The sequence below is a fragment of the Paramormyrops kingsleyae genome, chromosome 22 (genome assembly GCF_048594095.1).
Source record: "Paramormyrops kingsleyae isolate MSU_618 chromosome 22, PKINGS_0.4, whole genome shotgun sequence".
In the NCBI taxonomy this organism is placed as follows: Eukaryota; Metazoa; Chordata; class Actinopteri; order Osteoglossiformes; family Mormyridae; genus Paramormyrops; species Paramormyrops kingsleyae.
Window position 1 is genome coordinate 22,597,221 of NC_132818.1, and position 12,042 is coordinate 22,609,262.

General features: G+C 46.0%; 1 protein-coding gene across 1 annotated transcript; it reads left to right on the top strand.

The window, feature by feature from the left end:
- Positions 1 to 14: 14 nt before the first annotated feature.
- Positions 15 to 6,676, top strand: LOC140581709 (ADAMTS-like protein 2). Its single transcript, XM_072705243.1, has 10 exons — positions 15 to 51; positions 2,880 to 3,062; positions 3,606 to 3,838; positions 4,237 to 4,388; positions 4,588 to 4,804; positions 4,938 to 5,027; positions 5,369 to 5,458; positions 5,785 to 5,929; positions 6,272 to 6,301; positions 6,374 to 6,676. Exons 1-10 carry the CDS (start codon positions 15 to 17, stop codon positions 6,493 to 6,495), a joined length of 1,299 nt encoding a protein of 432 aa, XP_072561344.1. The 3' UTR covers positions 6,496 to 6,676.
- Positions 6,677 to 12,042: the final 5,366 nt, after the last annotated feature.

Genomic DNA, 12,042 nt, shown 5'->3' on the forward strand with positions numbered 1-12,042 from the left:
TTTTCCCAGGGGTGATGGGGAAGAAGGATGCAGGACAGTTCAAGACATCAGGTAAGTGGACCAGAGGAGCAGATGGAGGAGCAGCGATGCAGACAACAATAGTGGTCCTAAAATTGAACCCTGCGGTACCTCACTATGAACGCAGGCCCACTGTGACATTGAGCCTCTTATAACTACTCGCTGCTTCCTATCCGTTGACCAGTTATCAATCCAGGTCGCTACAGTTCCTAAAATACCTGTCGCTTCGAGTTTAAGTAAGAGCCTCTTGTGGGGGACAACATCAAAAGCCTTTTGGAAATCTAAGTAGATGACATCATAGGCCATCTTATCATCAACTTCCTGAGTAGCTTCCTCAAAAAACTCCAACAGATTAGACTGATTGGCCTATAGTTTGACAAATTACTTCTATCCCCTTTTTTGAAAATGGGCGTTATGTTGGCATGCTTCCAATCAGAAGGTACCACACCTTCAGATAAGGATTTTTGAAACAGTAATGTTAAAGGTTGGCTAATAATATCCCTCATCTCTTTTAAAACTATAGGTAAGATGCCATCAGGGCCCTGCGATTTATTTATTTTGAGCTTAGCTAGACTTTGTACCTCATCAGCTTCAGTTATACATATATTGGTCATAAATGGTGGCAGGTTCTTTGTGTTCTCTACTGTGAACACCCATGTAAAATAATCATTAAACTCATTTACTATATCAATTTCATTTTCAATTATACGACCCTTACTATTCTGCAGATTAGTGATTTCAGCTTTTAGAGCTCTTTTGGAGTTAAAATATTGGAAGAAACTTTTAACGTCATCCTTAGCCTCCAATGCAATCTTCTTTTCTACATTCCTCTTAGCGAGTCTAATGTTATTTTTTTTAGCTCAACCTGTAGACTCCTGCTTTGTTTTGAAATCGTTAGTTAATTTTCATTTGTGGAACAGAGCCCTTTTCCTCCTGACTTTATTCTTAATTTCCGTAGTAAACCACCTTGGCTGCAGTTTCCTAGATTTAGTTTTGCTGGAAACAGATATGAAGCACCTTGCAACAACAACAAAGCCTCTTCAACAGTTTTGCTGTTTAACTCCGTCCAGTTTACAGTTTCTAGTTTCAGTCTCGTACCATTAAAGTTAGCCTTCCTCACATTGTATACTTTTGATTTGGACTTTGCTCTTCGGACACTAAAATAAACCTCATTTAATCATGTTGTGATCACTACCATCCAGTGGTTCTAAAACCTTTAATTTTCCAATCCTATTTTGGTTGTTAGACAAAACTAGATCTAGAAGGGCATCTCCCCTGGTAGGGGAATTAACAAACTGAGTAAAAAACAATCCTGTACTAATTCCACCATCTCAAGTTCATTTGCAGAAGAGCCAGCGACAATGTCCCACTGTATCCCAGGTAAATTAAAATCACCCATAACCACAACATCATTTTTATTGCTCATAATCTTGATATCGTCATATAACATTCTGCTTTCCTCCGCAGCTACATTACCTGCTCTATAACAAACACCGACAATTAGGCTATTTGAGTTTTTAGCATCTAGTTTTACCCATACAGGTTCTGTACTTTTATTTTTATCAGTGAGCTCTCTTGCCTGCAAGTTTTCTTTTATGTATACTGCAACACCACCTCCCTTCTTGCCAATCCGGTCTCTACGGAACAACGTGTAACCATCAATATTATATTCTTCTCCATCATTGTCACTCATCCATGTTTCAGTTATTCGTATAATGTCGTAATGAAAGCCTCTAAATCATGAATTTTGTTTTTAATACTCCTAGCGTTTAAATACAGACTGCAAAGGGTAGGCCTTTTACAGTGCCCACTTTTAATATTAATAGGGCCTTTCCATCTCCCCCCACCTATATTCATAACTAACCTCCCTGCCCCCCCAGTCCCTAGTTTAAACATTCCTCAACTACTCTACACATACAGTACACATAGCTCTCTCCTTTAACTCATTGTTGTGTTGGATGAGAGCCAGATGCTCCTTGAGGTCACGAACCTGGACCTTGAGTGAGTCCACGAACTTGAATCACTCGCAGACAAAGTCCGACTGGACGCACACATCCGGAAGGGCAAACATCTTGCAAACACAACACTGAGCTGGCCCCATAATTACCTAACTCACTATGACCCTGTCCTTTACTCCCAGCCCAGTATATTAATATAGCCTATTTAAACTTTTAGTTGATCTAATTAACGTATAGTTAAAACAAAGTGCCGAGTACACTAAAACACTAAATTAAGACTTGCATTTAAACTGATCTTTTTAAATAATCTGATAGGGTCAGAGATAACAACCTTAGAAATTAAACTTTTAAAAAATCCAAATGAACAATTACCTGGTAAGAACTTCCTGCTGAACCACGTTTAGCTAAACTAAAGCAAAGTTGCTCTAGGGAGGCTGAAAAACCACAAAAAAACATCTCAAAGCAGGTTAAGTGGGAAAAAAAAAGTGAAAAATGTCCTTCCAGCCCCAACTGGCGACCGAGCAAAGCTCAGGAGCAACTGCCCTTTCCGAGTTAACGTTACTGATATTAGATATTACCCTGTGGGTGTTTGTGGCGAAGGTACACGGACAGAAGCGCCACTCACACTCACGCTGTTTATTAACAAATACAGACAAGCACTCACACGGACCGGAAAAAAAAAAATGTAACAACCACCCACATAACCGTACTGCCACACAAACACTCAAATATACTTCCAAATAATTCCAATCAACTGCTTCAACAGGCACACAATACAACACAAGTGCACACAGCATCTACACCACTCCCTCACAGTGCAGCAATCCCAGCAGCCTCTGCATTTCAATTAGGAAATTGAAAGCAGAGAATTAAAACTGGCACCATTTTCTTGACAATAAACAGGAGTGTTGTACAACATACTGGTGTTGGTATGGAGGTGCATATCATTGACCTGGGGGTTGGTGTGGTTCCCTGCAGGAATAAGCACATCGTATGCGCTGTGTGTCCGCTACGATGGACAGGAAGTCGATGACAGCTACTGCGATTCCATGACACGACCGGAGCCAATGCATGAATTCTGCACCGAGAATTCCACCAAGGTGAAACCTTTTTTTGTGCTGGTCATTACGTGGGTTAATGCTAGCTAGTAATGTGGCGGTGGGGGGGTGTGCGTGCAGGGGGGGGGGTACTCTTGAGGTAAATGGACTTTATATAGCGCTTTTATTTATATAGCGCTTTTCTACTCTTACGAGTACTCAAAGCGCTTTACAATTTATGCCTCACATTCACCATCCACACTCACATTCATACACCGGAGGCAGAGGCTGCCATGCAAGGCGCCAACCTGCACACCGGGAGCAATTTGGGGTTCAGTGTCTTGCTCAAGGACACTTTGATAGGGTCAGGAAGAATCAGGGCTCGAACCTGCAACCTTCCAGTTGCCGAACGATAGCACTACCTCCTGGGCCACCATCTTCCCGTCACGTCTCAGCTTGTCTTATGTTGATACCCTGATTGAAATGTGACATTCCCCCCCCCCACAAATCAAGAAAAGATTCATTCCTGACTGGCAGGCTATAGTGCAGCAATTCTTAAAGCATCGATTGACGTGTACCCCTGTCCTGCCCCGCCCTGCCCTGCCCTGCAGATGGGAGACCAGCCAATGGAGTGAGTGCTCTCGCACCTGCGGTGAGGGCCACCAGTTCCGCTCGGTGCGCTGCTGGCGGATGATGGCGCCCGGCTTCGACAGCTCCGTCTATGACGACTTGTGCCGGGCCGCTGAGCTGCCCAAGCCCATGGGCCGTAAGGTGTGTCAGAACCGGGCCTGCGGTCCCCAGTGGGAGGTCTCCGCCTGGTCTGAGGTGAGAGACCAATGGCTGTTAAAAGCTGATGCTAATGTTTGGTCAGCTGACCCTGGTGCCCCCAATTTTGTCCTATAGGACTGGGTAGAATGTTTTATTAAATAACCCCTTTTTGAAAAGTGACTTAATACTTAACAATTTTAAAGCAATTAACAGCTGGAATGTAGTAAAAGTGCAGCAGTGATCTTGAGGATTAGGGTTTAAGATTAGTAAGAGATGTTTTTCTGTTTTAGTTCTAGATGCTTAGTGTTCGCATAATTTAGAGTTTTTGATATTCACACTTAGTCTGCGTGTCAGATATGGGGAGTGCTTAAGTGGGACAAGAATTCTGTGTTCTGGTTATATTATTCGTCTATCTGATGATGACCAACACTTTGCCACTCTCCGGAACATTCCAGTGCTCTGCTCGCTGCGGCGGGAGAGGGGTGCAGATCCGTGAGGTGCGATGCTCCATGGAGGCGTGGCTGTGCAATGACTCCGCCCACCCGGAGGCAGAGAGGGAGTACGAGGGCCCGCCGTGTGACCGCAGGTGGAACGTGTCAGACTGGGGGTTTTGCTATATAATGCAATGCTATACAATGTGTGACAATGCTTTATTTATGCATCATGTGATGAAATTTTGTTACATTTAGTCATGTTATTATATTATATAATGTGATGTTATTACACAATGTGTTGTTACAAGCACTGACAATACATTCCCTGTGTGTGTGAATATACTTGGCCGCATAAACCCGACTCTGATCAAGGATCCGGGCCGGTAAACCCGGCCTGTACCTTCCCCTGTGCTTCCAGTGCTCGGGGCCCTGTGGAGAGGGCAGGATGACCCGCTCCGTGGTGTGCAAGAACAGCAGTGGCAGCGTCATTTCAGATGCGCAGTGCGACTTGGACCTCAAGCCCCTGGTGGTGTACCCATGTGGGGAACAGAACTGCCCCGCCCACTGGGTGGAACAAGAGTGGGAACAGGTGCGGGCATACAGGCGCCAGCAGGATGTAGGGCTGGTGACTGGTTTTGGTGGAGTTAGCATTTGTGGTTTGTAGTTTAGCGTTAGTGGCAGGACGGAGAGTGGTAACTGTTTTTCGTTTTTGTCCTCTTCAGTGCAACGCCACCTGTGGGCGGGGTGTAAAAACGTGGCAGGTAGTCTGCTCGGGTTTGGAAAACGGCGTGTTCAAGGAGTTGCCGGAGTTGGCTCTTGGTTACCTGTCCATATTCGGTCATATGGCTGCATTGAGACATATATTTCAACCCCTGTATTAGCTTAGTCATTTCATCTTATCTGTATTAGCTTAGTCATTTCATCTTGTTTGTTTGACTCATCTGCCGGCCCCTGGAGGATGGGCTCCCCCTTTGGGTCTGGTTCCTCCCAAGGTTTCTTCCTCTTAGGGAGTTTTTCCTTGCCACCGTTGCCTTTGGCTTACTCAATGGGGGGTCCTTACGAGGCAGAAATGTAAAGCGCATTGAGACAATGTAATGTTGTGATAATGCGCTATATAAATAAAATTGAATTGAATTGAATTGAGTTCCCTAAGCATGCTTGCAGCACTCAGCGCAAACCACTGGTGAGCTCGGCCTGCTTCGAGAGGCCCTGTTCCAAATGGTTCACCACGTCGTGGTCCCAGGTAACCGCTGTGTGTGTTTGTGTGTGTGTGTGTCTAGCTGTAAAGAGTACACCATGCAGTGTTCCTTGCGAGGTGTACTCCAGTTACGGAAATATCCCAAACATAGTCCATTGTATGCAAAACTTGAAATGGGAAATTAATGCAGGGTTATATTAATTATAGAATCTCTTTTGCATTCAGGGCTATAGGTGTTGAGTTACATGGACGAATAACCTGTGAGACTACCTGCCTAGCTTTTGTATTCTGCTCTGTGGGGCGAGTTTTGGCCAGGCTGGCATAGTCCTGCAAGGTCTGCTCACTTTTTTTGGTTCCCCCAACCCCACCAGTGCAGTAAGACATGCGGTAGCGGGGTGAAGGTGTGTGAGGTGAAGTGTTACCAGGGGGAGGAGCTGGGACACAGCTGTGACATGGCACTCAAACCCGAGGCCAGGCAGGCGTGTGAGGTGCAGGCCTGCCCAACGGAGGCACCAGGTATGTTTCCCACAGAGCTGGATAATTGGGCACCTAAGTGGGAGAGAAGTAGGGTGTAGTGTGTGTGTGTGTGTGTGTGTGTGTGTGTGTGTGTGTGTGATATTTATGAAATTTACCCGAAATAAAGTGTAGCCAAACAGAGCTGATCAACTAGATTTACAGTTTTGTCAAATCATCTGCTTTTGCGCAGTATCGTCTCATTGGAATGCAAAATATTTCCATAAAGAAGACAAGTGTCTTTTGATGATCAGTTCTTGTTCCCTAAATTTTGTCTTGAAGCAGTTAACAGTACGTCTGCTGGAGGTAATTGTTCAAGGGTCCAGCTGAAGCTCCTTGCCTCAGCTTTGGCTGCATCCATGTTCTCCAGTTCCTGTGCTGCCTCGTTATTGCCGAGGTCTCCATTGTACCTCCTTTATATTGAGACTAACTGTCCTGTCTCTGCAGTGGACGAGGAGTGCCAGGACAAGGCGACGGCGAACTGCGCCCTGGTGCTGAAGGTGAAGCTCTGCACGCACTGGTATTACAGGAAGGCCTGCTGTCTGTCATGTAAGAGCAAGGCCCAGTAGGGAACTGGAGAACGAGAGGGCTGTTCTGTGTGTCGGCACGTCCGCACTGGTGAAGGGACTGCACTGGACCCGGGGGTGAACCCAGTCTGATAAGCAGCTCCTGAGTTGATACCCAGAAGGGTGGGATGGCGCTGTGCCGGGACAGTACTGCTGCAGTTACTGTGAAGGAACGTTCCTCTTTGCAGAGTCAGGTGCGGAGAGTATAACTGTCTCATTGTAACCATTTTATTTACTGTACAGTTTATTTTGCATACTAATATTTTTACTTGAAATTTTCGTGAAAAGCAATAAGGTCATGTCATTTTCGCGATGCTCGACGAAACCTTGTGTTCTGCAAAGCGAAACTTGCATCCTTGGCCACTATGCCTTTTTTCTTTTTGGTTTTTTAACGTCATTGGACAGTTATCAGCAGAGGCTTGTTTGTGATCACATACATACTATTCCAAATCCAGGCCTTGTTTTCAGTTCTCCCAGGTAGTTAGTTTAATAATTACTGATTCTGATTGGTCAGAGGCTTTACACCTGGCTCACAGGTAAAGGAAGGCTGGAAGACCAGCGGTTCTCGGACCTTGAGGACCGTGAGTGGCTGCCAAAACTTCCAAATTCGAGGTTTTATTGCAAGATCTTGAATTTATATTAGCCCTTGTCCAGCGTGCTTTTACGCATGCCAATACCCATGATGAGCACATCAAGATTTGGACAGAAACAAGATCATTGCTTGTATCTGTACTTTGTTCACAGAGTCCAAGTGTCTTCAATGTCTGTGCGCTTTGCTTGTGACATTAATGCAAAGGATAAAAGTATGCACCTCCTGTGGTCCCGATTTGGACTTCAAACTTAGTAGGCCTTTCTTGCAATTTGTACAGTGGTTTTGGGATGCATGAAACTGTAAACATGCAGACGCCTTTTTGACCTTCAGCATCAAATTCTTGACATCTTTGCCAAGATTCCATTGAGGTTTGTGCAAATATACATCAGCTCTCCACATTGCCATTTTAACCTGAAGTTTGTGCACCCAGTGAGTGGAGTCATTGTGGTGTGCGATTTACAGCATGAGACCAAAATTGGCAATGTTAAATGCTGCAAATGAATATATAGAGCATATTAAAGATGTCTGCCTGAAGTTGGTGGGGCAGCTGTATTCACGTCTGAAATATGTCACAAACTTTGACAAGTTAACGGGAATACCCTACATCTTACGGGCTGAGGACTTCTTTAATGTTCCTGCCTTGGACAGCCTGTTTTCCAGTTATCCAGTCATTGTGCCTAACCAGGACAGTCCTGATTGTGGGCTAGTTAGACTCCTACATGACACTGGAGTACATTTCATCCTCTCTGACCGACTTGCTCTGTTCTAATGCTGGCAAAGGAGGGTTTGCAGAATCATGCCAACTCGAATTGGCTTTTGAGGAGGTTATTTATGGCCATACCAACTCGAACTGGCTTTTGAGGAGGTTGTTTATGACCATCCACTGTATGTATTAGACCACCACTACAGTGCCTCTTTGGGTACTTGCAGCATAAATCCTAGAAGTCTCACCCGCTGTAGGGGCTTCCTAGGCCTTTCCCCTTACAACAGTTCCTCAGATGGCAAAAATCCCCCTCCACTGAGAATATGGACAGGTAACCAAGAGCTCATGCTGAGGGTAAGAAGGTTGTTTCCACTAACTGAAACCATGGAAGCAGCACCCACAGTCATAGGAGCTGCTATGATCAGGATTGTCCTGTCTGATCTCTATTGATAAGTAAAGCCAGTAAACCCACTCTGAGCAGGCTAGGTGTGCAGTGTAAATGACCGTGGTAATATACTCTATTCAGAACTGAGCTATGATCCACAGCATGGAAAATTCATAAGTAAAGTCAGCAAACTCACTTTGCAGTATACCGCTCATAACCGTTAATGTTAATGAAGAGGAAGAGAGATCAAAGAGAAGGAAAGTTAAACGCCAGGCTACCAGGCTCAGGACAATGATGTACAGGGAACTAATCAAACATGCACTAAGTAACATCATGTAACATGTCATCCATTTTCCATCAGAGACCAAGAGCAATTCTGATCCTGACCATGGCTATTTAGATTACACTGAAACAGAGGATGACAATAAGGTAACTAATAATAGCAATCAGTTATCATTACAGTTACTGCTAATGGAGCTGCTGAGGTCCGTTGCAGTGACATTAATGTCATTAAGAGACGGTCGCTCGCTGAATATCACGGTAACCTAGGAGTAATCACGACTGTGTGTACTACTTTATGTCAGTGTTCCATACTCGATTTGTCCCCAAAGTGTAGTAAAACACATACAGACACACATACACAATAAATTTACATTGTGAATTATACTAATAACCGTGGGAAAATTATTTTTCTATTTTCTTGCTGCCATCTCCTGGCCTGTAAGTATTGCAATTACCAGAAAAGATCATTTAAATTTTTTTAAATGGCAGTACTGAATTTTGGCCACCAGACGGCAACATTAAACGTGTGTGTGCTGTAACAGGGCACTGTGTGAGTGTGTGTGAGCTCTAACTGGGGGCTCTGTGTGTTAGTGCTCTAATTGGGGGCTCTGTATGTGTGTGTGTGTGTGTGCGCGCTGTAACTGAGCACTGTGTGTGTGCTCTAAGTGGGCACTCTGTGTGTGTGTGTGCATGTGTGTGTTGTAACAGGGCACTGTGTGGGTGTGTGTGTGCGCGCTGTAACGGCACTGTGTGTCTGTGTTCTTGTGTGTGCTGTAACAGGGCACTGTGTGGGTGTGTGTGTGCGCGCTGTAACGGCACTGTGTGTCTGTTCTTGTGTGTGCTGTAACAGGGCACTGTGTGTGTGTGTGTGTGCATGTGTGTGTTGTAACAGGGCACTGTGTGGGTGTGTGTGTGCGCGCTGTAACGGCACTGTGTGTCTGTGTTCTTGTGTGTGCTGTAACAGGGCACTGTGTGTGTGTGTGCTCTAAGTGGGCACTGTGTGAGTGTGTGTTTATATATGTTTGTGTGCGTGCTGTAACTGGGCACTGTCTGTGTGTGTGTGGGTTTTGTTGGAGCACGGCGTCTCCACCGGGTCCGTGGATGAGAAGAGATTCACAGCTGACACGGGGAGAAGTTGCAAATCACCGGTTTATTGTCTTGACTGATGATAATCAGGGAGCGGCCGTCTGACATACATTCAGCATGTACAGGAGGAGGCTCTGCCATATGTATCAGCTGTATCCCTTTTAAAGCCCTTTGGGCATCCCCCCCCCCTTCTCGGTACCTTCCGTGTACGTGACAACCACATGTGTGATTCCAGCCGGCTCGTACAGTAGTTGGCCTTCTGGAAGGCTAAAAGATAAGTAGGGGCCGCTGATATTCTCTGTCGCCCTCCCTATCTGTTCCGATTAGGTAGTGTAGGATTACAAATTTATAAATTGTTCAATCTAGCTTCCAACATAACAGTATATGAACTGAAAGAGATAGGCACATTGGATTTGCAGTTGGAGGTAAAGATGGTGACCTTCTAATAAGATCAAGTCTGGGGGCCCAGGTGTCTGAGACATTAACATTTCATCTTTATGAACTTCCTGATCACTGGGTAGGGGCCCAAAGTAAAGGTGAATGCTAATCTCAAGGCCAGGCTGTGCCTTTGTCGCTATGATAATGTGAAGGTCTGGGTGATACTATCAGGCTAATTAGATTAGCACCTGGAGAGGCATTTGAAAGGCACTGTTATGCTGATGAAATCAGGGCTGGGGAACTGGAATATACTATGCTTTGTTTAGTTTGTCTCCACCTCTGTGTATCCCTCCCCCCTTGAAACGTATAAACTCTGCCGAGCTGAGTTTTAGTCAGACTTGGATGACTACAGCAACGCATGGCGAGTTCTCAATAAAGAGGAACTTCGGCCGGAAAGATATCCCAACGTCTCCTGGTCTCTGCTTCGACAAAGGAAAAAGTTTCCAACAGTAGCCTTGCCTTGCCGGCACGCCAGTCAGTTCTCGTTTTGATTAGTTACAGCATTATAGAATCATTCCCTTTATTTTATTAATTATTCCCTCAATTCCCCCTTTTGATCTCCGCAAGGAGATCACCCTGATTATGCTGATTAGTAATTTTTTCCCTTATTTCTGAAATTTTGCATTCCCCCTTTTGGTCTCCCAAGGAGATCACCCTATTGGCGGGGGAGTCGTAGTTCAAAGCTGTCCAAATGACCTTTGCCCCTCTCCGGCCCGACAGGCAGGAGAGGCATCATCCGCGCATAGGTGCCATCCCGCTTCTCTATCACGGTAGTGATGAGACGAACTGACAGTGCGCGCAGGCAGGGAATACAACAACTCCCGCAAGTAACTAAAATTGCAGCAAAAGTAGCAAAGGATGATAAAAGCGAGCTCATTAAGCCTTTCCACTGTCCGAACGCCGAGCAGCATCCCAGATGTTATTGATCCCGGAGTGTGTATGCATCGTTTTGGAGAGGGTCCGGAGACCCTCGAGTGCCCTGGTCACTGAGCCGTCTGGTGCTGTGTTATTAGGAATGTAAGTACAGCATTCTTCCCCAAACATAGCGCACACTCCCCCCTTTAGGACTCCAAAGAGTTCCACACACAATCTGTCCATCCAGCCTAGGAAGGAGGGCAAAAACCCTGAGCTTCAGGGAAATTCCACTCCCAGCCTGCCACAGGCGCGGCCCCCCTTCGGGGTCCATGGCTGGCATGGCTCACAAAGCACTAATCATTAACACTTTAAGCATTTTAAGCATCACACATAACACACTTGTTTCCTCCAACATTCCCCTTTTTATCTTGATCTTCATCCTGGTCCTAGTGTTGTCTGGCGGTGGATGAGGTGCTTTTGTTCTTTCTGGTCGTTGGAGCAGGGGTGGACTACCCTGCTCTGGTTGCTCAGGTCAGGGGATTATTCTGCCCCTTCTGTTGAGACCTGAGTTGCGTCTAGTTCGGCCGAACTGACGCTCTGGATTCCTTCCCTAAGGGCCTCCTGGATCTCTGCCGTGGTTCTCCCTGGCTCCTCCGCAGCCGCGCACTGGCTCCAGTGAAACCACGTGTCGCATTTGCCTTTTAGACGAACCGCGTGTGACGTCCTCTCAGTGACCTGGAAGGGGCCCGTCCACCTGGGCTCTGACCACTTCCGTTTGAAGACTTTCAGGAGGACCCACTCCGCCGTGTGTGGTTTGGTTGGCTGGTTCTCTGGTCTCGCCTTCTGGATCTGTTTAGAGAAATCTGCAACGAGACCTTGCAAACAATCATAATATGCCCTCGGATTTTGCTCCCCCTTCTCGTCGGGGGTCCAGGTTAACCCTTTCTGGGGTCCTGGGAACTGCCTGCCTGTCTGGAGCTCAAAGGGGGTGAACCCGGTCCCCCTGTTTATGGAACAGCTCACTGACATCATTGCCAGTGCTAAAGCGTCAACCCAATTCATTTTGGTCTGCGCGCAGATTTTTGCCAATTTTTGTTTTATTGTTTGGTTCATTCGCTCCACTTTTCCCTGGGACTGCGGATGATACACAGTTCCGAACGCATGTCTCAATCCCAACGCTTTCTCCACCGTCCGGAGGTCCTCGTTCTT